Raw genomic sequence first — 26,629 nt, 5'->3', positions numbered from 1 at the left:
ACTAGCAGACAACCCTCATGGCCAGAGGATTACAAGTCTCCTGGGAGACGTCACATGACTTCTGGGATCAAGGTCTGAGGTCTGCGTGGAACAACAGTCCTGCTCCTCAGGGGCCATGGAGGACCTGCAGGTCACCTACTGATACCTCCTCATTGATTATTGATCTGTGATTATTGACCTTGACTACACGCAGGAACCAGAAGTCAAGTCCTCATCCAGCAGGATCACTTCAAAAAAAAGTAGCTTCAAAACATGCTGAATCAACACTTTTTATTCATTTGGAGGGTCTATTATTCACAATCTCTATGTAGGACGACACATCTTTTTTATTCTTTCTAAATCGTAAAATATGGCAAGTACGAGGTGGCTAACAACGCAGCTGATAGGAGTACATCACTGCACCCATAAAGTCCCCTAAAAACATTCCAAAAACACCACCAATACCCCATTGACATGAATATTGACAAGTATTAGTGATATTGTTATTATAAGCGCTAAAGCCAAGGAACTACTTTTAGCGGTGCCGTGATCATAGAGGTCAAGGTCAACTTTGACTTCCAACTTAGATGCGGAGGGCCAGAAAGACACAACAACTTTTTGTATACCCTTTGTGAGGATTAGGATGAATTGTTGCTATAAAGGGGAAAATACAAACATCCCATCAGTCTTTATCCCAGTGAGAGCAGACATTGTACAGTAAGTGATTGTTTTATTATGTTTGTTGTCTCTCATCGAGTCATCATATTTATTTTAGGGAAGTTTGCTTTTTTGTCAAGTGATGAAATGGTTTGCAAATGATTTTCAATGTGTGGTAGGTCTGTTTGGGATTGGGAAGTGTTTGGAAACTGCTAAGTCCAGGTACTTGGTACTGATAGGTACTTGGTACTGATAGGTACTTGGTACTTGGCATTGATAGGTACTTGGTCCTGAAAGGTAATTGGTATTGATAGGTGCATGGTACTGATAGGTACATGGTATTGATAGATACTTGTTACTGATCATGGTTACTTGGTACTGATAGGTACTTGTTATTAATAGGTACTTGGTACTTATAGGCACTTGCTATTGATAGGTACTTGTCCATCAATGAAAGGAAATATCAACTAACACATACTAGTCCTAGACCTAGGACTGGGGCATTCCACCCACGGCCCGCGGGCCAAACCTGACCTGGGAGTTGGGTTCCAAACATTAGTTACAGCAACCCTAAGGACATTCGAGCATTGATAGGTACTTGTCCATCAATGAAAGGAAATATCAACTAACACATACTAGTCCTAGACCTAGGACTGGGGCATTCCACCCACGGCCCGCAGGCCAAACCTGACCTGGGAGTTGGGTTCCAAACATTAGTTACAGCAACCCTAAGGACATTCGAGCATTGATAGGTACTTGTCCATCAATGAAAGGAAATATCAACTAACACATACTAGTCCTATACCTAGGACTGGGGCATTCCACCCACGGCCCACAGGCCAAACCTGACCTGGGAGTTGAGTTCCAAACATTAGTTACAGCAACCCTAAGGACATTCGTGTCCCGTCGTGTAGAGGATCTTTGACCTTGTCTGGAACAACAAATAAAAGATTTTCCAGAGGGTGAAAAGGTTTGGTGCAGCCTTGAATTGAAGTAAGACCCACAAATAGAAGGGCAGGGATTAAAAGCTTTGTCAGAATTGAACCCTCTGAGTAGGCGGGTCTTAGAACTTCTATGGCAGGGCAGAGTCAGACTTTTAGGCCAATTAGGGCCAAGAGTTTCTGACATGTCCACTCCCCAAGTCCTGACTGCAGCCCAAACAAACGAGTACTAAAAAGCAACGTCAGGGTTCAGAGTCCTTAAGACCATTAGTATTCAAATCTAAGCTAAGGACTGAAGGTAACCAAGCGGCCGTTGCCATCTGGGCCTGTGGGATTTGGGGACACCTCGGTTTTAGGAGCTTATGCTGGCACAACCGCTGCCATCCTTAATCTCGCAAGAGGAGTGAGAACTGGACCAGACTCTGGAATAAAAGACATTTTTAAGAAATGCCACCTTCTTGGCCATTGGACCGAGAAGACTGGCAGACCTTTAGCTTGGTGGTCTGCAAGGAGTGAGATGGTCAGTTCTAAGGTGCGCTGCCTTGTCAGTCGGCGAGTGTCCACATGCCTAAAGTCTGGAACCTCCCTGACCGATGCAAACATTTCCATCAAGACCATTATCTAAGTTAGCCACGGCTCATTGTCAGGCTTTCAAGCAGTCATGGTGTCTTCAGCAAGAACTTGGCTGACCACCAGCCGGGTCCCATTGGATACTTGGGATCGATATCAGAATTCCTGGATCACATGTTGTCCTAAAACATGACTCCTTTGACACTTAGAATGTGCCTATAAATCCTGCTTGTGCTTACCAAATTGTATTAGGTGTTATGATAAGTGTGACCAGTGGATGGCAGTCACACAAAAGAGATACGTGTGGACCGCAGGTTGACGCCTGTTCAATAAATGATGCTAGCAGGTACCCGTAAGTAAGCAACACCAAAACTTTAAAGAATATAGAACATTACACACAGCGTTTTAGTGGGACTTTGATGGATTGTGGGAGCATTACGGCTACCATAGTCAGACGTACTGTGCTTCAACATACACTATTATTATGGTGTGTATAAGGACCCCAAAATGGCACCTATTAGGAGACATTATCTGACGTTTTGTTTTGCAATGTTATGCAAAAGCAACTTTTCTTACCTATTGGTACCTGCTGATGTGTATTTGGGAAATGTCCTGGAAATGTGCGCGCCTTTGTAGTCAATAATTTCCTTCTTTTTCTCTACCTTTTTGTTGTGGGACATTCATCCTCCGTTGTTGCCATCTCTAATGCAAAGTAGCATAGTTCTAACGTACATCTGTCTGTAAACTCACTGTGGAAGCGCTAAAAACTACACCACAGCTGATGGGAAGACACAGTCAAAGTGGAGGCACGTACATAAGACCTCCTGAAGATGATGTGTAAAACATCATCCATGCAACATTTGGACCAAAGAACCACCATCACATGTTATGTAGACCACAAGGAAGTCTTTTACAGTTAGGAAATATCATCATTTCACCCTTTAAGTGCGCCTTATAATCCGCTGCACCTTATGCTCCAAATAGTCTTTCCTCACCTGTGTCGATGATGCCTGGGTTGGAGTGGAACCAGGTGGGCAGCACCAGACCACTGAAGGTGGAGAAGCCCAGGATGAGGAGGTTGCGAGACGAGTTGAGGTCCACATACTGGAGACAGACCCAGACCAAGTCAGGACCATGGGACAGATGCAAAGGAAGGATTTTTGATTTTTGATTTTTATTAAGGATCCCCATTGGCTGCTTGCCTCAACAACACACTAGTCTTCCCGGGGTCCACAAACTCAATACAACTACAAAAAGGAAGGAAGGAAGGAAGGAGGGAAGGACGGAAGGAGGGAAGGAGGGAAGGAAGGAAGGATGGGAGGAAGGAAGGAAGGAAGGAAGGAAGGACGAAGGAAGGAAGGAAGGAAGGAAGGAAGGAAGGAAGGAAGGAAGGACAGATGGAAGGAAGAAGGAGGGAAGTAAGGAAGAAAGAAAGAAAGGAAGGAAGGAAGGAAGGAAGGAAGGGAGGAAGGAAGGAAGGAAGGGAGAAGGAGGGAAGGAACAAAGAAGGAAGGGAGAAGGAAGGAAGGAAGGAAAAAGGGAAGGAAGGAAAAAAGGAAAAAAGGAAGGAAGGAGGGAAGGAAGGAAGGAAGGAGAAAAGGAGGAAGGAAGGAAGGAAAGAAGGAAGGAAGGAAGGAAGGAAGGAAGGAAAGAAGGAAGGAAAAAAGGAAGGAAGGAAGTACGGAGGGATGGATGGAAGGAAGGAGGGAAGTAAGGAAGGCAGGAAGGAAAGAAGGAAGGAAGGAGAGAAGGAGGAAAGAACGAAGGAAGGAACGGAAGGAAGGAAGGAAGGACGGAAGGATGGAAGGAAGGAAGGAGGGAATGAGGAAAGGAAGGAAGGAAAGAAGAAAGGAAGTAGGGAAGGATGGATGGAAGGAAGGAAGGAAGGAAGGAAGGAAGGAAGGAAGGAAGGAGGGAGGGAAGGAAAGAAGGAGGGAAAGAAGGAAGTAAAAAGGGAAGGAAGGAGGGAAGGAAGGAAGGAAGGACGGAAAGAAGGAAGGAAGTAGGGAAAGATGGATGGAAGGAAGGAAGGAAGGAAAGAAGGAAGGAAGGAAGGAAGGAAGGAAGGAAGGAGAGAAGGAAGGAAGGAGGGAAGCAAGGAAGGAGGGTAGGAAAGAAGGGAGGAAGGAAGGAGAGAAGGAAGGAGGAAGGAAGGAAGGAAGGAAGGAAGGAAGGAAAGAAGGAAAGAAGGAAGGAAGGAAAAAGGAAGGAAAGAAGGAAGGAAGGAAAGAAGGAAAGAAGGAAGGAAAGAAGGAAAGAAGGAAGGAGGGAAGGAAGGAAGGATGGATGGAAGGAAGGAAGGAAGGACGGAAGGAAGGAAAGAAGGAAGGAAAGAAGGAAGGAAGGAATGAAGGAAGTAAGGAAGGAAGGAGGGAAGGAAGGAAGGAAGGAAGGAGGGAAGGAGGGAAGGAAGGAAGGACAAAGGGAAGGAGGGAAGGAAGAAGGAATGAAAGAAGGAAGGAAAGAAGGAAGGAAGGAAGGAAGGAAGGAAGGAAGGAAGGAAGGAAGGAAGGAAGGAAGGAAGGAAGGAAGGAGGGAAGGAAGGAAGGAAGGAAGGAAGGAAGGAAGGAAGGAAGGAAGGAAGGAAGGAAGGAGGGAATGATGGAAGGAAGGAAGGAAAGAAGAAAGGAAGTAGGGAAGAATGTATGGAAGGAAGGAAGGAGGGAATGAGGGAAGGAAGGAAGGAAAGAAGAAAGGAAGTAGGGAAGGATGGAAGGAAGGAAGGAAGGAAGGAGGGGGCGAGTGCACTGGGATACAAATATTCCTCACAACAACAACAACAACAAATATTAGAGATGAATAAAAAGTATGAGATTGTAGGAATAAAAGAGAATGAAATAAATATGAACATGAGTGGTATACTTCATACATCTTAGTACTTTCTGCTCTTTGCTTAGTCTGATCTATCATTTTACTCCACACATTTGTGCTGAACACTCACCAAGTACTTCTACTTCCAGGTACCTTTAGGTACTTATAGGTACTTTCACGTCATTGCTGCAACTTTCAGGTACTTTCACGTCATTGCTGCTACTTTCAAGTGCTTCCAGGTCATTTCTGGTTCTTACAGGTAAGTTCAGATAATTTCAGGTAATTTCAGGTACCTTCAGGTATTTTCAGGTATTTTTTATGTAATTTCTGGTACTTACATATACTTTCAGGTAATTCAAGGTAATTTCTGGTACTTACATTTGTTTTCAGGTCATTCCAGGTAATTTTAGCTAATTTCAGGTACCTTCAGGTACTTACAGGTATTTTCAGGTAATTTCTGTTACTTACAGGTATTTTCAGGTACTTACGGTTAATTTCAGGTACTTACGGTTAATTTCAGGTACTTACAGGTACGTTCAGGTATTTTCAGGTACTTATGGGTAATTTCTGGTACTTTCAGGTTTTTACAGGTAATTTCTGGTACTTCAATGTTCAATGTTTACTTATATAGCCCTAAATCACGAGTGTCTCAAAGGGCTGCACAAGCCACAACGACAGATCCCACATACTTTCAGGTACTTACAGGTAATTTCAAGTACTTTTAGGTAATTTCTGGCATTTTCAGGTACACACAGGTAATTGCAGGTACCTTCAGGTACTTTAAGGTACTTACAAGAAATTACTGGTACTTTCAGGTATTTTCAGATACTTTCAGGTATTTTCAGGGACACAGGTAATTACAGGTACTTTCAGGTACTTACGGGTAATGTCGGGTACTTTCAGGTACTTACAGGTACTTTCAGGTATTTTCAGGTACTTATGGGTAATGTCTGGTACTTTCAGGTACCTACAGGCACTTTCAGGTAATTTTAGGTAATTTATGGTACTTACAGGTAATTTCAGGGATTTTTAGGTCCTTCCAGGTAATTTATGGTACTTACAGGTACGTTCAGGTACTTACAGGTAATTTCTAGTACTTTCCGGTATTTTCAGGTACTTACAGGTAATTTCTGGTACTTTCAGGTACTTACAGGTAATTTCAAGTACTTTTAGGTAATTTATGGTACTTACAGGCAATTTCAGGGATTGTAGGTCCTTCCAGGTAATTTAGGTTACTAATAGGTAATTTTAGGGATTTTTAGGTCCTTCCAGGTAATTTATGGTACTTACAGGTACGTTCAGGTACTTACAGGTAATTTCTAGTACTTTCCGGTATTTTCAGGTACTTACAGGTCATTTCTGGTAGTTTCAGGTACTTTTAGGTAGTCTCTGGTACTTACAGGTAATTTCTGGTACTTACAGGTACTTACATGTACCTTTAGGTAATTTCTGGCACTTACAGGTAATTTCTGGTACTTACAGGTACTTACATGTACCTTTAGGTAATTTCTGGCACTTACAGGTAATGTCTGGTACTTACAGGTACTTACATGTACCTTTAGGTAATTTCTGGTACTTACAGGTATTTTCTGGTAGTTTCAGGTACTTACAGGTACTTTTAGGTAGCCTCTGGTACTTACAGGTAATTTCTGGTACTTTCAGGTACTCACATGTACCTTTAGGTAATTTCTGGTACTTACAGGTAATTTCTGGTAGTTTCAGGTACTTACAGGTACTTTTAGGTAGTCTCTGGTACTTACAGCTAATTTCTAGTACTTTCAGGTACTTACATGTACCTTTAGGCAATTGCTGGTACTTACAGGTAATTTCTGGTAGTTTCAGGTACTTACAGGTACTTTTAGGTAGTCTCTGGTACTTACGAGTAATTTGTGGTAGTGTAAGGTACTCACAGGTACCTCCAGGTACTTTTAGGTAATATATGGTACTTACAGGTCATTTCAGAGATTTTTAGGTCCTTCCAGGTAATTGATGGTACTTACAGATACGTTCAGGTAATTTCTAGTACTTTCCGGTAATTTCAGGTACTTACAGGTAATTTCTGGTACTTTCAGGTACTTACATGTACCTTTCGGTGATTTCTGGTACTTACAGGTCATTTCAGGGATTTTTAGGTCATTTCAGGTAATTGATGGTACTTACAGGTACGTTCAGGTAATTTCTAGTACTTTCCGGTACTTACAGGTAATTTCTGGTACTTTCAAGTACTTACATGTACCTTTAGGTAATTTCTGGTACTTACAGGTCATTTCAGGGATTGTTACGTTCAGGTACGTTCAGGTACTTACATGTCATTTCTAGTACTGTCCGGTAATTTCAGGTACTTACAGGTAATTTCGGGTACTTTCAGGTACTTACATGTACCTTTAGGTAATTTCTGGTACTTACAGGTCATTTCTGGTAGTTTCAGGTACTTTTAGGTAGTCTCTGGTACTTACAGGTAATTTCTAGTACTTTCAGGTACTTACAGGTACTTACAGGTACTTTCAGGTACTTACAGGTAATTTCTAGTACTTTCAGGTACTTACAGGTACGTTCAGGTAATTTCTAGTACTTTCCGGTAATTTCAGGTACTTACAGGTAATTTCTGGTACTTTCAGGTACTTACATGTACCTTTAGGTAATTTCTGGTACTTACAGGTAATTTCTGGTAGTTTCAGGTACTTTTAGGTAGTCTTGGTACTTACAGGTAATTTCTAGTACTTTCAGGTACTTACAGGTACGTTCGGGTAATTTCTAGTACTTTCCGGTAATTTCAGGTACTTACAGGTAATTTCTGGTACTTTCAGGTACTTACATGTACCTTTAGGTAATTTCTGGTACTTACAGGTAATTTCTGGTAGTTTCAGGTACTTTTAGGTAGTCTCTGGTACTTACAGGTAATTTCTAGTACTTTCAGGTACTTTCAGGTACTTTCAGGTACTTACAGGTAATTTCTAGTACTTTCAGGTACTTACAGGTACTTACAGGTAATTTCTAGTACTTTCCGGTAATTTCAGGTACTTACAGGTAATTTCTGGTACTTTCAGGTACTTACATGTACCTTTAGGTAATTTCTGGTACTTACAGGTCATTTCTGGTAGTTTCAGGTACTTTTAGGTAGTCTCTGGTACTTACAGGTAATTTCTAGTACTTTCAGGTACTTACAGGTACTTACAGGTACTTTCAGGTACTTACAGGTAATTTCTAGTACTTTCAGGTACTTACAGGTACTTACAGGTACGTTCAGGTAATTTCTAGTACTTTCCGGTAATTTCAGGTACTTACAGGTAATTTCTGGTACTTTCAGGTACTTACATGTACCTTTAGGTAATTTCTGGTACTTACAGGTAATTTCTGGTAGTTTCAGGTACTTTTAGGTAGTCTTGGTACTTACAGGTAATTTCTAGTACTTTCAGGTACTTACAGGTACGTTCGGGTAATTTCTAGTACTTTCCGGTACTTACAGGTAATTTCTGGTACTTTCAAGTACTTACATGTACCTTTAGGTAATTTCTGGTACTTACAGGTCATTTCAGGGATTGTTACGTTCAGGTACGTTCAGGTACTTACATGTCATTTCTAGTACTGTCCGGTAATTTCAGGTACTTACAGGTAATTTCGGGTACTTTCAGGTACTTACATGTACCTTTAGGTAATTTCTGGTACTTACAGGTCATTTCTGGTAGTTTCAGGTACTTTTAGGTAGTCTCTGGTACTTACAGGTAATTTCTAGTACTTTCAGGTACTTACAGGTACTTACAGGTACTTTCAGGTACTTACAGGTAATTTCTAGTACTTTCAGGTACTTACAGGTACGTTCAGGTAATTTCTAGTACTTTCCGGTAATTTCAGGTACTTATAGGTAATTTCTGGTACTTTCAGGTACTTACATGTACCTTTAGGTAATTTCTGGTACTTACAGGTAATTTCTGGTAGTTTCAGGTACTTTTAGGTAGTCTTGGTACTTACAGGTAATTTCTAGTACTTTCAGGTACTTACAGGTACGTTCGGGTAATTTCTAGTACTTTCCGGTAATTTCAGGTACTTACAGGTAATTTCTGGTACTTTCAGGTACTTACATGTACCTTTAGGTAATTTCTGGTACTTACAGGTAATTTCTGGTAGTTTCAGGTACTTTTAGGTAGTCTCTGGTACTTACAGGTAATTTCTAGTACTTTCAGGTACTTTCAGGTACTTTCAGGTACTTACAGGTAATTTCTAGTACTTTCAGGTACTTACAGGTACTTACAGGTAATTTCTGGTACTTTCAGGTACTTACATGTACCTTTAGGTAATTTCTGGTACTTACAGGTAATTTCTGGTAGTTGCAGGTACTTTTAGGTAGTCTCTGGTACTTACAGGTAATTTCTAGTACTTTCAGGTACTTTCAGGTACTTACAGGTAATTTCTAGTACTTTCAGGTACTTACAGGTAATTTCTAGTACTTTCCGGTAATTTCAGGTACTTACAGGTAATTTCTGGTACTTTCAGGTACTTACATGTACCTTTAGGTGATTTCTGGTACTTACAGGTCATTTCTGGTAGTTTCAGGTACTTTTAGGTAGTCTCTGGTACTTCCAGGTACCTTCAAGTACGTTTAGGTAATATATGGTACTTCCAGGTACATGCATGACCCTTATAAATGTGACTCTTCAAACAAGTGTTTCCTGCATGTACTCCAGACTTCCTGAGTGTTTCTCGGAGGATTGTGACATCCACGTAGGAACGCCAGGAGGTCACATGGTCACATGTCGCCTTTAGGAGCGCGGAGGCCTGAGGACATTTCTTAAAGCGCCAGAAGTCCTGCTTATGTCTCAAAATGTGCACAAGGTCTTTATATACTGTAAAAGTCTTCTTGTAGCCGAGCGGGTGTTGGAGTTGTGACACGTGGACAAGAAGTGTCATATTGTGGAGTACAAACACTTCTTCAGTGGACTTCTGAGAAGCCTGCCGAGGAAAACAAGAAAACGCTGTGGAGTCTTTTTTCTGCTCCAAATAATTTCCACATGATGTGGGAGGGTGTGGTATTTATTACTCTTAAATGCTGGCAAATAGTTTGTTCCCCTTGAAGTGATTTCCGTGAAAAGTTGTCCTGTGCGGGCCAACCAGCGGCGGCACGGAGGTCACATGACCCGGGCCTTCATGGGAGCGTTGAGGCGAAGGCAGAGCAAGTGAGGACGCGCCTTCAAACACGCTCCAGCGTGAATCACCGCCCTTGCAAAACATTTCATCCACCGGGGGGCCTGCAGCACATTTGCATATCTCCTCACACGCCTCCACAGGACTTTGTGGGAGGACCCCGCGGTGCAGAGCCAGGATTGTGAGGAGAAGATTTTTTTGTGAATGGTTTTTTGGCTCCTCAGTTCAGTTCAGTTGGGTATGCAGGAGGTCCGGGGTCTACGGAAGAGTTCCCTGCCCACGGCCTTACACCAGAATGGGGTGGTTTGGTGTTTCAGTATGTCACAACTCTCGTCCAATCATATTCCAGCTTTCACGCCTTGTCACCAATTACTTTTTTCCCACGCTTTGAACACTGCGGCTCATAAAACAGTGCAACTAATTTAGGGGCTTTTTTTTTTTTTTTTCTTTTCTTTTTTTTTGTTCGCCCGCAGTCATAATGCAAATTATTAAAAAAAACAAAAACAAAGCCAACACGCGGAACAGGTGTGTGTGCTATAGCGCCATCTTTTGGGCGGCTTCGATCACTGCAGCTGCCGCGATACGTCATTGCTATTCTCTTTCAAACGGATGTAAAACTACCATTCCATCTTCCAACCATCCTTAGCGTTTTTACTCGTATGGATTCTTCAATCGTCACTCCAAGCAACGTTTCTAAGTTTTACAATATAACTAAAACAATTCTTACTTACTAAAGCGTCCCATGTGTGACGCCTGTAGGAGTATTTTCATGCATATTTGTACGTGCTATCATAATGTAATCAAGCTAGCATCAATAGCATTAGCTAATATGCTAACAGGTTTACGTGTGTCAGTATTATTTACTTACAACGGCATTCTTTTTGTATTGTTTTAGCTTCACAAATACCTTAGTGCATACCTTTAGAAAAATAAGTACAAGAGTAGTACATGTTTTTGTACATTGGTGTATACCTTTAGAAGGATAAGTACACTAGTAGTACATGTTTTTGTATATTGGTGCATACCTTTAGAAGTATAAGTAAACAAGTAGTACATGTTTTTGTACATTGGTGCATACCTTTAGAAGGATAAGTACACTAGTAGTACATGTTTTTGTACATTGGTGCATACCTTTAGAAGAATAAGTACAATAGTAGTACATGTTTTTGTATACGGGTGCATACCTTTAGAAGAATAAGTACAATAGTAGTACATGTTTTTGTATATTGGTGCATACCTTTAGAATGATAAGTACACTAGTAGTACATGTTTTTGTACATTGGTGCATACCTTTAGAAGAATAAGTACAATAGTAGTACATGTTTTTGTATATTGGTGCATACCTTTAGAATGATAAGTACACTAGTAGTACATGTTTTTGTACATTGGTGCATACCTTTAGAAGAATAAGTACACTAGTAGTACATGTTTTTGTACATTGGTGCATACCTTTAGAAGAATAAGTACAATAGTAGTACATGTTTTTGTATACTGGTGCATACCTTTAGAATAATAAGTACAAGAGTAGTACATGTTTTTGTACATTGGTGCATACCTTTAGAATGATAAGTACACTAGTAGTACCTGTTTTTGTATATTGGTGCATACCTTTAGAAGGATAAGTAAACAAGTAGTACATGTTTTTGTACATTGGTGCATACCTTTAGAAGGATAAGTACACTAGTAGTACATGTTTTTGTATATTGGTGCATACCTTTAGAAGTATAAGTAAACAAGTAGTACATGTTTTTGTACATTGGTGCATACCTTTAGAAGGATAAGTACACTAGTAGTACATGTTTTTGTACATTGGTGCATACCTTTATAGAATAAGTACAAGAGTAGTACATGTTTTTGTATACTGGTGCATACCTTTAGAAGAATAAGTACAATAGTAGTACATGTTTTTGTATATTGGTGCATACCTCTAGAATGATAAGTACACTAGTAGTACATGTTTTTGTACATTGGTGCATACCTTTAGAAGAATAAGTACAATAGTAGTACATGTTTTTGTATACGGGTGCATACCTTTAGAAGAATAAGTACAATAGTAGTACATGTTTTTGTATATTGGTGCATACCTTTAGAATGATAAGTACACTAGTAGTACATGTTTTTGTATATTGGTGCATACCTTTAGAAGAATAAGTACAATAGTAGTACATGTTTTTGTATATTGGTGCATACCTTTAGAAGGATAAGTACACTAGTAGTACATGTTTTTGTACATTGGTGCATACCTTTAGAAGAATGAGTACAAGAGTAGTACATGTTTTTGTATACTGGTGCATACCTTTAGAAGAACAAGTACAATAGTAGTACATGTTTTTGTATATTGGTGCATACCTCTAGAATGATAAGTACACTAGTAGTACATGTTTTTGTACATTGGTGCATACCTTTAGAAGAATAAGTACAATAGTAGTACATGTTTTTGTATACGGGTGCATACCTTTAGAAGAATAAGTACAATAGTAGTACATGTTTTTGTATATTGGTGCATACCTTTAGAATAATAAGTACAAGAGTAGTACATGTTTTTGTACATTGGTGCATACCTTTAGAATGATAAGTACACTAGTAGTACCTGTTTTTGTATATTGGTGCATACCTTTAGAAGGATAACTAAACAAGTAGTACATGTTTTTGTACATTGGTGCATACCTTTAGAAGGATAAGTACACTAGTAGTACATGTTTTTGTATATTGGTGCATACCTTTAGAAGTATAAGTAAACAAGTAGTACATGTTTTTGTACATTGGTGCATACCTTTAGAAGGATAAGTACACTAGTAGTACATGTTTTTGTACATTGGTGCATACCTTTATAGAATAAGTACAATAGTAGTACATGTTTTTGTATATTGGTGCATACCTCTAGAATGATAAGTACACTAGTAGTACATGTTTTTGTACATTGGTGCATACCTTTAGAAGAATAAGTACAATAGTAGTACATGTTTTTGTATATTGGTGCATACCTTTAGAATGATAAGTACACTAGTAGTACATGTTTTTGTACATTGGTGCATACCTTTAGAAGAATAAGTACAATAGTAGTACATGTTTTTGTATATTGGTGCATACCTCTAGAATGATAAGTACACTAGTAGTACATGTTTTTGTACATTGGTGCATACCTTTAGAAGAATAAGTACAATAGTAGTACATGTTTTTGTATACGGGTGCATACCTTTAGAAGAATAAGTACAATAGTAGTACATGTTTTTGTATATTGGTGCATACCTTTAGAATGATAAGTACACTAGTAGTACATGTTTTTGTATATTGGTGCATACCTTTAGAAGTATAAGTAAACAAGTAGTACATGTTTTTGTACATTGGTGCATACCTTTAGAAGGATAAGTACACTAGTAGTACATGTTTTTGTACATTGGTGCATACCTTTATAGAATAAGTACAATAGTAGTACATGTTTTTGTATATTGGTGCATACCTCTAGAATGATAAGTACACTAGTAGTACATGTTTTTGTACATTGGTGCATACCTTTAGAAGAATAAGTACAATAGTAGTACATGTTTTTGTATACTGGTGCATACCTTTAGAATAATAAGTACAAGAGTAGTACATGTTTTTGTACATTGGTGCATACCTTTAGAATGATAAGTACACTAGTAGTACCTGTTTTTGTATATTGGTGCATACCTTTAGAAGGATAAGTAAACAAGTAGTACATGTTTTTGTACATTGGTGCATACCTTTAGAAGGATAAGTACACTAGTAGTACATGTTTTTGTATATTGGTGCATACCTTTAGAAGTATAAGTAAACAAGTAGTACATGTTTTTGTACATTGGTGCATACCTTTAGAAGGATAAGTACACTAGTAGTACATGTTTTTGTACATTGGTGCATACCTTTAGAAGAATAAGTACAAGAGTAGTACATGTTTTTGTATACTGGTGCATACCTTTAGAAGAATAAGTACAATAGTAGTACATGTTTTTGTATATTGGTGCATACCTTTAGAAGGATAAGTAAACAAGTAGTACATGTTTTTGTACATTGGTGCATACCTTTAAAAGGATAAGTACACCAGTAGTACCTGTACAGTAAATATATTTTGAAAATTTGTAGTAACGTAGTACCCTGTATAATATACAAACAGATCATATAAAGTAAATATTTACTATTATTTTCTTCCCACTTTCTGTTCAGGAGCTTCACCTATGGGTGATTAGGGATGATGTTTCTCACCTGCCAGTCTCACAGATGACATGGTAGTGGGATCATTGTTGGACTAGGTAGGAGACTGTGTTGAGATTAAGAACTTGGTATGTGATAGTTAGATTGTTGTTTGTACTTTTTTGCCTTTAGCTTTCCCTAAAGCAAACCTTTTCATGCACAGCTTTCCCGCTGCCCTTTGGTGCACTCCCGTGCTGCACTCTATTTGTGGACTTGGTAGGAGACTATGTTGTGATTAAGAACTTGGTGCGTGATATTTAGATTGTTGTGTGTACTTTTTTGCCTTTAGCTTTCCCCAAAGCAAATCTTTTCTTGCACAGCTTTCCCTCTGCCTATTGGTGCACTCCCGTGCTGCACTCTATTTGTGGACTTGGTAGGAGACTATGTTGGGGATTAAGAACTTGGTGCGTGATATTTAGATTGTTGTGTGTACTTTTTTGCCTTTAGCTTTCCCTAAAGCAAACCTTTTCATGCACAGCTTTCCCGCTGCCTTTTGGTGCACTCCCGTGCTGCACTCTATTTGTGGACTTGGTAGGAGACTATGTTGGGGTTTAAGAATTTGGCACGTGATATTTAGATTGTTGTTTCTACATTTTTTGCCTTTAGCGTTCCCTAAAGCAAACCTTTTCATGCACAACTTTCCCGCTGCCTTTTGGTGCACTCCCGTGCTGCACTCTATTTGTGGACTTGTTAGGAGACTATGTTGGGGATTAAGGACTTGGTACGTGATAGTTAGATTGTTGTTTGTACTTTTTTGCCTTTAGCTTTCCTTAAAGCAAACCTTTTCATGCACAGCTTTCCCGCTGCCTTTTGGTGCACTCCCGTGCTGCACTCTATTTGTGGACTTGGTAGGAGACTATGTTGGGGATTAATAACTTAGTACGTGATATTTAGATTGTTGTTGGTACTTTTTTGCCTTTAGCTTTCCCTAAAACAATCATTTTCATGCACAGCTTTCCCGCTGCCTTTTGGTGCACTCCCGTGCTGCACTCTATTTGTGGACTTGGTAGGAGACTATGTTGGGGTTTAAGAATTTGGCACGTGATATTTACATTGTTGTTTCTACATTTTTTGCCTTTAGCTTTCCCTAAAGCAAACCTTTTCATGCACAGCTTTCCCGCTGCCTTTTGGTGCACTCCCGTGCTGCACTCTATTTGTGGACTTGGTAGGAGACTATGTTGGGGATTAAGAACTTGGTGCGTGATATTTAGATTGTTGTTTCTACATTTTTTGCCTTTAGCTTTCCCTAAAGCAAACTTTTTCATGCACAGCTTTCCCTCTGCCTATTGGTTCACTCCCGTGCTGCACTCTGTGTTTTCACACATGAAGTAGTCCTCTCGCTGCACACTGCCTGCTGTCTCCTGTATGTTGTTGTACAGACCGCCGCTATAAAGAGCGTTCCTAACAACCTTTGAAGTGACTTTAGAAGCATGTAAGTGCTCATTTCAAAGATGTCCTCTTCTACACGTGTCCTTACTCACTCTTTTTGATGGAATGCCTGTTTAACCGATAAAAATCAATTTTTTTACTTATGGCCGAGAGGCAGCAATAAAGTGTGTGTGTGTGTGTGTGTGTGTGCGTGTGTGTATACCTGTAGGTTGGATATTCCCACGGCCGCGATCATTCCAAACATAATAAGAAACATGCCGCCAATAACCGGATCTGGGATGGTGATAAAAACGGCTCCAAACTTCCCAAAGATTCCCAGGACGATCATAAGAATTCCAGCCGTCTGAAGGACCAGCCTGCTGCCAACCTGGGGTGGAAACAGAGTCTCATCAGCTCTCAGTATGGTTGATGTATGATTGATGCATGGTTGATGCATGGTTGATGTATTATTGATGTATGTTTGATGTATTTCTCATGCAATATTAATGTAAGATTTTTTATATGTTTGATGTATTGTTAGTGTATTGTTGATTGAAGTAGGGGTGGGCGATATATCGAATGTACTCGATATATCGCGGGTTTGTCTCTGAATATGGTGATATTGGAGTATACGTTCTCACGCAGTTGCTTTTAGCTGCAGGCATTACACTACAGGCTTTTCTCACTCTTTCTTGTCTCTCCTTATAGCAGAGACGTAAAACAAGCGCACCTTCCTACATACGCCGCATACTGTCGCACGTGCAACGTCATACGCCTGTGGTGCGAGTGGTAATACGAGAGAAAGAAGGTGCCAACCTGGTAACAAATGGAGGAAGAATTAATTCCCAAGAAAAACAGCAGGGGGTCCATCGCCTGGCGCTGGTTTGGCTTCAAGCGGGAAGATGTTGAACAGACATCAGTAATATGTCAAGTATGCGGCAAAAGCCTTGCTACAAAAAGTAGCGGCATTACTAATTTGTAGCATCATTTGAAAAGTCACCCGCTAGAGAATGAGGAGTGCTTGAAACTCCGCATGTCAACATCTCCGGCCGGTGCCACACCCACAAAATGCCCGAGCAACCATTTCCACATCAACACCGTATGAAAAAAATAGTCAACAACAGAAGGGAGAAGATGCAAATCTGGTAACAAATGGAGGAAGAATGAATTCCCAAGAAAAACAGCAGGGGGTCCATCGTCTGGCGGTGGTTTGGTTTCAAGCGGGAAGATGTTGAACAGACAACCGTAATATGTCAAGTATGCGGCAAAAGCGTTGCTACAAAAAGTAGCGGCATTACTAATTTGTAGCATCATTTGAAAAGTCACCCGCTAGAGAATGAGGAGTGCTTGAAACTCCGCATGTCAACATCTGCGGCCGGTGCCACACCCACAAAATGCCCAAGCAACCATTTCCAGATCAACACCGTATGAAAAAAATAGTCAACAACAGAAGGGAGAAGATGCGAATCTGGTAACAAATGGAGGAAGAATTAATTTCCAAGAAAAACAGCAGGGGGTCCATCGCCTGGCGCTGGTTTGGCTTCAAGCGGGAAGATGTTGAACAGACAACCGTAATATGTCAAGTATGCGGCAAAAGCGTTGCTACAAAAAGTAGCGGCATTACTAATTTGTAGCATCATTTGAAAAGTCACCCGCTAGAGAATGAGGAGTGCTTGAAACTCCGCATGTCAACATCTCCGGCCGGTGCCACACCCACAAAATGCCCAAGCAACCATTTCCACATCAACACCTTATGAAAAAAATAGTCAACAACAGAAGAAAGAAGGTGCCAATCTGGTAACAAATGGAGGAAGAATAATTAATTCCCAAGAAAATCAGCAGGGGGTCCATCGTCTGGCGGTGGTTTGGCTTTAAGCGGGAAGATGTTGAACAGACATCAGTAATGTCAAGTATGCGGCAAAAGCGTTGCTACAAAAAGTAGCGGCATTACTAATTTGTAGCATCATTTGAAAAGTCACCCGCTAGAGAATGAAGAGTGCTTGAAACTCCGCATGTCAACATCTCTGGCCGGTGCCACACCCACAAAATGCCCAAGCAACCATTTCCAGATCAACACCGTATGAAAAAAATAGTCAACAACAGAAGATAGAAGGTGCCAATCTGGTAGCAAATGGAGGAAGAAGAATTAATTCCCAAGAAAAACAGCACGGCGTCCATCGCCTGGCGGTGGTTTGGCTTCAAGCGGGAAGATGTTGAACAGACAACCGTAATATGTCAAGTATGCGGCAAAAGCCTTGCTACAAAAAGTAGCGGCATTACTAATTTGTAGCATCATTTGAAAAGTCACCCGCTAGAGAATGAGGAGTGCTTGAAACTCTGCATGTCAACATCTGCGGCCGGTGCCACACCCACAAAATGCCCAAGCAACCATTTCCAGATCAACACCGTATGAAAAAAATAGTCAACAACAGAAGGGAGAAGATGCAAATCTGGTAACAAATGGAGGAAGAATTAATTTCCAAGAAAAACAGCACGGGGTCCATCGCCTGGCGCTGGTTTGGCTTCAAGCGGGAAGATGTTGAACAGACAACCGTAATATGTCAAGTATGCGGCAAAAGCGTTGCTACAAAAAGTAGAATTACTGCTAATTTGTAGCATCATTTGAAAAGTCACCCGCTAGAGAATGAGGAGTGCTTGAAACTGCGCATGTCAACATCTCCGGCCGGTGCCACACCCACAACATGCCCAAGCAACCATTTCCAGATCAACACCGTATGAAAAAAATAGTCAACAACAGAAGAGAGAAGATGCGAATCTGATAACAAATGGAGGAAGAATTAATTCCCAAGAAAAACAGCACGGGGTCCATCGCCTGGCGCTGGTTTGGCTTCAAGCGGGAAGATGTTGAACAGACAACCGTAATATGTCAAGTATGCGGCAAAAGCGTTGCTACAAAAAGTAGCGGCATTACTAATTTGTAGCATCATTTGAAAAGTCACCCCCTAGAGAATGAGGAGTGCTTGAAACTCCGCATGTCAACATCTCCGGCCGGTGCCACACCCACAAAATGCCCAAGCAACCATTTCCAGATCAACACCGTATGAAAAAAATAGTCAACAACAGAAGAGAGAAGGTGCCAATCTGGTAACAAATGGAGGAAGAAGAATTAATTCCCAAGAAAAACAGCAGGGGGTCCATCGTCTGGCGGTGGTTTGGCTTCAAGCGGGAAGATGTTGAACAGACAACCGTAATATGTCAAGAATGCGGCAAAAGCCTTGCTACAAAAAGTAGCGGCATTACTAATTTGTAGCATCATTTGAAAAGTCACCCGCTAGAGAATGAGGAGTGCTTGAAACTCCGCATGTCAACATCTGCGGCCGGTGCCACACCCACAAAATGCCCAAGCAACCATTTCCAGATCAACACCGTATGAAAAAAATAGTCAACAACAGAAGGGAGAAGATGCAAATCTGGTAACAAATGGAGGAAGAATTAATTCCCAAGAAAAACAGCAGGGGGTCCATCGCCTGGCGCTGGTTTGGCTTCAAGCGGAAAGATGTTGAACAGACAACCGTAATATGTCAAGTATGCGGCAAAAGCGTTGCTACAAAAAGTAGCGGCATTACTAATTTGTAGCATAATTTGAAAAGTCACCCGCTAGAGAATGAGGAGTGCTTGAAACTCCGCATGTCAACATCTCCGGCCGGTGCCACAGCCACAAAATGCCCGAGCAACCATTTCCACATCAACACCGTATGAAAAAAGTAGTCAACAACAGAAGGGAGAAGGTGCAAATCTGGTAACAAATGGAGGAAGAATTAATTCCCAAGAAAAACAGCAGGGGGTCCATCGCCTGGCGCTGGTTTGGCTTCAAGCGGGAAGATGTTGAACAAACATCAGTAATATGTCAAGTATGCGGCAAAAGCGTTGCTACAAAAAGTAGCGTCAGTACTAATTTGTAGCATCATTTGAAAAGTCACCCGCTAGAGAATGAGGAGTGCTTGAAACTCCGCATGTCAACATCTCCGGCCGGTGCCACACCCACAAAATGCCCAAGCAACCATTTCCAGATCAACACCGTATGAAGAAAATAGTCAACAACAGAAGGGAGAAGATGCAAATCTGGTAACAAATGGAGGAAGAATTAATTTCCAAGAAAAACAGCACGGGGTCCATCGCCTGGCGCTGGTTTGGCTTCAAGCGGGAAGATGTTGAACAGACAACCGTAATATGTCAAGTATGCGGCAAAAGCGTTGCTACAAAAAGTAGCGGCATTACTAATTTGTAGCATCATTTGAAAAGTCACCCGCTAGAGAATGAGGAGTGCTTGAAACTCCGCATGTCAACATCTGCGGCCGGTGCCACACCCACAAAATGCCCAAGCAACCATTTCCAGATCAACACCGTATGAAGAAAATAGTCAACAACAGAAGGGAGAAGATGCAAATCTGGTAGCAAATGGAGGAAGAATTAATTTCCAAGAAAAACAGCACGGGGTCCATCGCCTGGCGCTGGTTTGGCTTCAAGCGGGAAGATGTTGAACAGACATCAGTAATATGTCAAGTATGCGGCAAAAGCCTTGCTACAAAAAGTAGCGGCATTACTAATTTTTAGCATCATTTGAAAAGTCACCCGCTAGAGAATGAGGAGTGCTTGAAACTCCGCATGTCAACATCTCCGGCCGGTGCCACACCCACAAAATGCCCAAGCAACCATTTCCACATCAACACCGTATGAAAAAAATAGTCAACAACAGAAGGGAGAAGATGCGAATCTGGTAACAAATGGAGGAAGAATGAATTTCCAAGAAAAACAGCAGGGGGTCCATCGTCTGGCGGTGGTTTGGCTCCAAGCGGGAAGATGTTGAACAGACAACCGTAATATGTCAAGTATGCGGCAAAAGCGTTGCTACAAAAAGTAGCGGCATTACTAATTTGTAGCATCATTTGAAAAGTCACCCGCTAGAGAATGAGGAGTGCTTGAAACTCCGCATGTCAACATCTGCGACCGGTGCCACACCCACAAAATGCCCAAGCAACCATTTCCAGATCAACACCGTATGAAAAAAATAGTCAACAACAGAAGGGAGAAGATGCAAATCTGGTAACAAATGGAGGAAGAATGAATTCCCAAGAAAAACAGCAGGGGGTCCATCGTCTGGCGGTGGTTTGGCTTCAAGCGGGAAGATGTTGAACAGACAACCGTAATATGTCAAGTATGCGGCAAAAGCGTTGCTACAAAAAGTAGCGGCATTACTAAATTGTAGCATCATTTGAAAAGTCACCCGCTAGAGAATGAGGAGTGCTTGAAACTGCGCATGTCAACATCTCCGGCCGGTGCCACACCCACAAAATGCCCAAGCAACCATTTCCAGATCAACACCGTATGAAAAAAATAGTCAACAACAGAAGAGAGAAGGTGCCAATCTGGTAACAAATGGAGGAAGAAGAATTAATTCCCAAGAAAAACAGCACGGGTCCATCACCTGGCGCTGGTTTGGCTTCAAGCGGGAAGATGTTGAACAGACAACCGTAATATGTCAAGTATGCGGCAAAAGCGTTGCTACAAAAAGTAGCGGCATTACTAATTTGTAGCATAATTTGAAAAGTCACCCGCTAGAGAATGAGGAGTGCTTGAAACTCCGCATGTCAACATCTGCGGCCGGTGCCACACCCACAAAATGCCCAAGCAACCATTTCCAGATCAACACCGTATGAAAAAAAATAGTCAACAACAGAAGAGAGAAGGTGCAAATCTGGTAGCAAATGGAGGAAGAATTAATTCCCAAGAAAAACAGCAGGGGGTCCATCGCCTGGCGCTGGTTTGGCTTCAAGCGGGAAGATGTTGAACAGACAACCGTAATATGTCAAGTATGCGGCAAAAGCGTTGCTACAAAAAGTAGCGGCATTACTAATTTGTAGCATCATTTGAAAAGTCACCCGCTAGAGAATGAAGAGTGCTTGAAACTCCGCATGTCAACATCTCCGGCCGGTGCCACACCCACAACATGCCCAAGCAACCATTTCCAGATCAACACCGTATGAAAAAAATAGTCAACAACAGAAGAGAGAAGATGCGAATCTGATAACAAATGGAGGAAGAATTAATTCCCAAGAAAAACAGCAGGGGGTCCATCGTCTGGCGGTGGTTTGGCTTCAAACGGGAAGATGTTGAACAGACATCAGCAATATGTCAAGTATGCGGCAAAAGCCTTGCTACAAAAAGTAGCGGCATTACTAATTTGTAGCATCATTTGAAAAGTCACCCGCTAGAGAATGAGGAGTGCTTGAAACTCCGCATGTCAACATCTCCGGCCGGTGCCACACCCACAAAATGCCCAAGCAACCATTTCCAGATCAACACCGTATGAAAAAAATAGTCAACAACAGAAGAGAGAAGGTGCCAATCTGGTAGCAAATGGAGGAAGAAGAATTAATTCCCAAGAAAAACAGCACGGGGTCCATTGCCTGGCGCTGGTTTGGCTTCAAGCGGGAAGATGTTGAACAGACAACCGTAATATGTCAAGTATGCGGCAAAAGCGTTGCTACAAAAAGTAGCGGCATTACTAATTTGTAGCATAATTTGAAAAGTCACCCGCTAGAGAATGAGGAGTGCTTGAAACTCCGCATGTCAACATCTGCGGCCGGTGCCACACCCACAAAATGCCCAAGCAACCATTTCCAGATCAACACCGTATGAAAAAAAATAGTCAACAACAGAAGAGAGAAGGTGCAAATCTGGTAGCAAATGGAGGAAGAATTAATTCCCAAGAAAAACAGCAGGGGGTCCATCGCCTGGCGCTGGTTTGGCTTCAAGCGGGAAGATGTTGAACAGACAACCGTAATATGTCAAGTATGCGGCAAAAGCGTTGCTACAAAAAGTAGCGGCATTACTAATTTGTAGCATCATTTGAAAAGTCACCCGCTAGAGAATGAAGAGTGCTTGAAACTCCGCATGTCAACATCTCCGGCCGGTGCCACACCCACAACATGCCCAAGCAACCATTTCCAGATCAACACCGTATGAAAAAAATAGTCAACAACAGAAGAGAGAAGATGCGAATCTGATAACAAATGGAGGAAGAATTAATTCCCAAGAAAAACAGCAGGGGGTCCATCGTCTGGCGGTGGTTTGGCTTCAAACGGGAAGATGTTGAACAGACATCAGCAATATGTCAAGTATGCGGCAAAAGCCTTGCTACAAAAAGTAGCGGCATTACTAATTTGTAGCATCATTTGAAAAGTCACCCGCTAGAGAATGAGGAGTGCTTGAAACTCCGCATGTCAACATCTCCGGCCGGTGCCACACCCACAAAATGCCCAAGCAACCATTTCCAGATCAACACCGTATGAAAAAAATAGTCAACAACAGAAGAGAGAAGGTGCCAATCTGGTAGCAAATGGAGGAAGAAGAATTAATTCCCAAGAAAAACAGCACGGGGTCCATTGCCTGGCGCTGGTTTGGCTTCAAGCGGGAAGATGTTGAACAGACAACCGTAATATGTCAAGTATGCGGCAAAAGCCTTGCTACAAAAAGTAGCGGCATTACTAATTTGTAGCATCATTTGAAAAGTCACCCGCTAGAGAATGAGGAGTGCTTGAAACTCCGCATGTCAACATCTCCGGCCGGTGCCACACCCACAAAATGCCCGAGCAACCATTTCCACATCAACACCGTATGAAAAAAATAGTCAACAACAGAAGGGAGAAGATGCGAATCTGATAACAAATGGAGGAAGAATGAATTCCCAAGAAAAACAGCAGGGGGTCCATCGTCTGGTGGTGGTTTGGCTTCAAGCGGGAAGATGTTGAACAGACAACCGTAATATGTCAAGTATGCGGCAAAAGCGTTGCTACAAAAAGTAGCGGCATTACTAATTTGTAGCATCATTTGAAAAGTCACCCGCTAGAGAATGAGGAGTGCTTGAAACTCCGCATGTCAACATCTGCGGCCGGTGCCACACCCACAAAATGCCCAAGCAACCATTTCCAGATCAACACCGTATGAAAAAAATAGTCAACAACAGAAGAGAGAAGATGCAAATCTGATAACAAATGGAGGAAGAAGAATTAATTCCCAAGAAAAACAGCAGGGGGTCCATCGCCTGGCGCTGGTTTGGCTTCAAGCGGGAAGATGTTGAACAGACAACCGTAATATGTCAAGTATGCGGCAAAAGCCTTGCTACAAAAAGTAGCGGCATTACTAATTTGTAGCATCATTTGAAAAGTCACCCGCTAGAGAATGAGGAGTGCTTGAAACTCCGCATGTCAACATCTACGGCCGATGCCACACCCACAAAATGCCCGAGCAACCATTTCCACATCAACACCGTATGAAAAAAATAGTCAACAACAGAAGGGAGAAGATGCGAATCTGGTAACAAATGGAGGAAGAATGAATTCCCAAGAAAAACAGCAGGGGGTCCATCGTCTGGCGGTGGTTTGGCTTCAAGCGGGAAGATGTTGAACAGACAGCCGTAATATGTCAAGTATGCGGCAAAAGCGTTGCTACCAAAAGTAGCGGCATTACTAATTTGTAGCATCATTTGAAAAGTCACCCGCTAGAGAATGAGGAGTGCTGGAAACTCCGCATGTCAACATCTCCGGCCGGTGCCACACCCACAAAATGCCCAAGCAACCATTTCCAGATCAACACCGTATGAAAAAAATAGTCAACAACAGAAGGGAGAAGATGCAAATCTGGTAACAAATGGAGGAAGAATTAATTTCCAAGAAAAACAGCACGGGGTCCATCGCCTGGCGCTGGTTTGGCTTCAAGCGGGAAGATGTTGAACAGACAACCGTAATATGTCAAGTATGCGGCAAAAGCCTTGCTACAAAAAGTAGCGGCATTACTAATTTGTAGCATCATTTGAAAAGTCACCCGCTAGAGAATGAGGAGTGCTTGAAACTGCGCATGTCAACATCTCCGGCCGGTGCCACACCCACAAAATGCCCGAGCAACCATTTCCAGATCAACCCCGTATGAAAAAAATAGTCAACAACAGAAGGGAGAAGATGCAAATCTGGTTACAAATGGAGGAAGAATTAATTCCCAAGAAAATCAGCAGGGGGTCCATCGTCTGGCGGTGGTTTGGCTTTAAGCGGGAAGATGTTGAACAGACATCAGTAATATGTCAAGTATGCGGCAAAAGCCTTGCTACAAAAAGTAGAATTACTGCTAATTTGTAGCATCATTTGAAAAGTCACCCGCTAGAGAATGAAGAGTGCTTGAAACTCCGCATGTCAACATCTCTGGCCGGTGCCACACCCACAACATGCCCAAGCAACCATTTCCAGATCAACACCGTATGAAAAAAATAGTCAACAACAGAAGAAAGAAGGTGCCAATCTGGTAGCAAATGGAGGAAGAAGAATTAATTCCCAAGAAAAACAGCACGGGGTCCATCGCCTGGCGGTGGTTTGGCTTCAAGCGGGAAGATGTTGAACAGACAACCGTAATATGTCAAGTATGCGGCAAAAGCCTTGCTACAAAAAGTAGCGGCATTACTAATTTGTAGCATCATTTGAAAAGTCACCCGCTAGAGAATGAGGAGTGCTTGAAACTGCGCATGTCAACATCTCCGGCCGGTGCCACACCCACAAAATGCCCGAGCAACCATTTCCAGATCAACCCCGTATGAAAAAAATAGTCAACAACAGAAGGGAGAAGATGCAAATCTGGTTACAAATGGAGGAAGAATTAATTCCCAAGAAAATCAGCAGGGGGTCCATCGTCTGGCGGTGGTTTGGCTTTAAGCGGGAAGATGTTGAACAGACATCAGTAATATGTCAAGTATGCGGCAAAAGCCTTGCTACAAAAAGTAGAATTACTGCTAATTTGTAGCATCATTTGAAAAGTCACCCGCTAGAGAATGAAGAGTGCTTGAAACTCCGCATGTCAACATCTCTGGCCGGTGCCACACCCACAACATGCCCAAGCAACCATTTCCAGATCAACACCGTATGAAAAAAATAGTCAACAACAGAAGAAAGAAGGTGCCAATCTGGTAGCAAATGGAGGAAGAAGAATTAATTCCCAAGAAAAACAGCACGGGGTCCATCGCCTGGCGGTGGTTTGGCTTCAAGCGGGAAGATGTTGAACAGACAACCGTAATATGTCAAGTATGCGGCAAAAGCCTTGCTACAAAAAGTAGCGGCATTACTAATTTGTAGCATCATTTGAAAAGTCACCCGCTAGAGAATGAGGAGTGCTTGAAACTGCGCATGTCAACATCTCCGGCCGGTGCCACACCCACAAAATGCCCAAGCAACCATTTCCACATCAACACCGTATGAAAAAAATAGTCAACAACAGAAGAGAGAAGGTGCCAATCTGGTAACAAATGGAGGAAGAATTAATTCCCAAGAAAAACAGCACGGGGTCCATCACCTGGCGCTGGTTTGGCTTCAAGCGGGAAGATGTTGAACAGACAACCGTAATATGTCAAGTATGCGGCAAAAGCGTTGCTACAAAAAGTAGCGGCATTACTAATTTGTAGCATCATTTGAAAAGTCACCCGCTAGAGAATGAGGAGTGCTTGAAACTATTTCATGGCTGCAACACGTGCCAAAGTAGTTGGGAAAGGGCATGTTCACCACTGTGTTACATGACCTTTCCTTTTAACAACACTCAGTAAACGTTTGGGAACTGAGGAGACACATTTTTGAAGCTTCTCAGGTGGAATTCTTTCCCATTCTTGCTTGATGTACAGCTTAAGTTGTTCAACAGTCCGGGGGTCTCCGTTGTGCTATTTTAGGCTTCATAATGCACCACACATTTTCAATGGGAGACAGGTCTGGACTACAGGCAGGCCAGTCTAGTACCCGCACTCTTTTACTATGAAGCCACGTTGATGTAACACGTGGCTTGGCATTGTCTTGCTGAAATAAGCAGGGGCGTCCATGGTAACGTTGCTTGGATGGCAACATATGTTGCTCCAAAACCTGTATGTACCTTTCAGCATTAATGGTGCCTTCACAGATGTGTAA

General features: G+C 41.8%; 1 protein-coding gene across 1 annotated transcript in view; it reads right to left on the bottom strand.

Annotated features, from left to right (window-relative positions):
* Positions 1-26,629, bottom strand: part of LOC133612735 (solute carrier family 23 member 1) — a 187,986-nt gene that overhangs the window by 9,112 nt on the left and 152,245 nt on the right. Inside the window, exons 9-10 of the mRNA XM_061970402.2 lie at positions 15,901-16,065; positions 3,143-3,251 (exon numbers count right to left, since the gene is read on the bottom strand). Coding sequence (XP_061826386.2) covers positions 3,143-3,251; positions 15,901-16,065 — 274 coding nt within the window. The remainder of the gene's footprint in view (positions 1-3,142; positions 3,252-15,900; positions 16,066-26,629) is intronic.

This window comes from Nerophis lumbriciformis, linkage group LG10 (genome assembly GCF_033978685.3).
Source record: "Nerophis lumbriciformis linkage group LG10, RoL_Nlum_v2.1, whole genome shotgun sequence".
NCBI lineage: Eukaryota > Metazoa > Chordata > Actinopteri > Syngnathiformes > Syngnathidae > Nerophis > Nerophis lumbriciformis.
The sequence above is the reverse complement of the archived record's forward strand: the minus strand, read 5'-3'. Positions and strand labels throughout refer to the sequence as shown.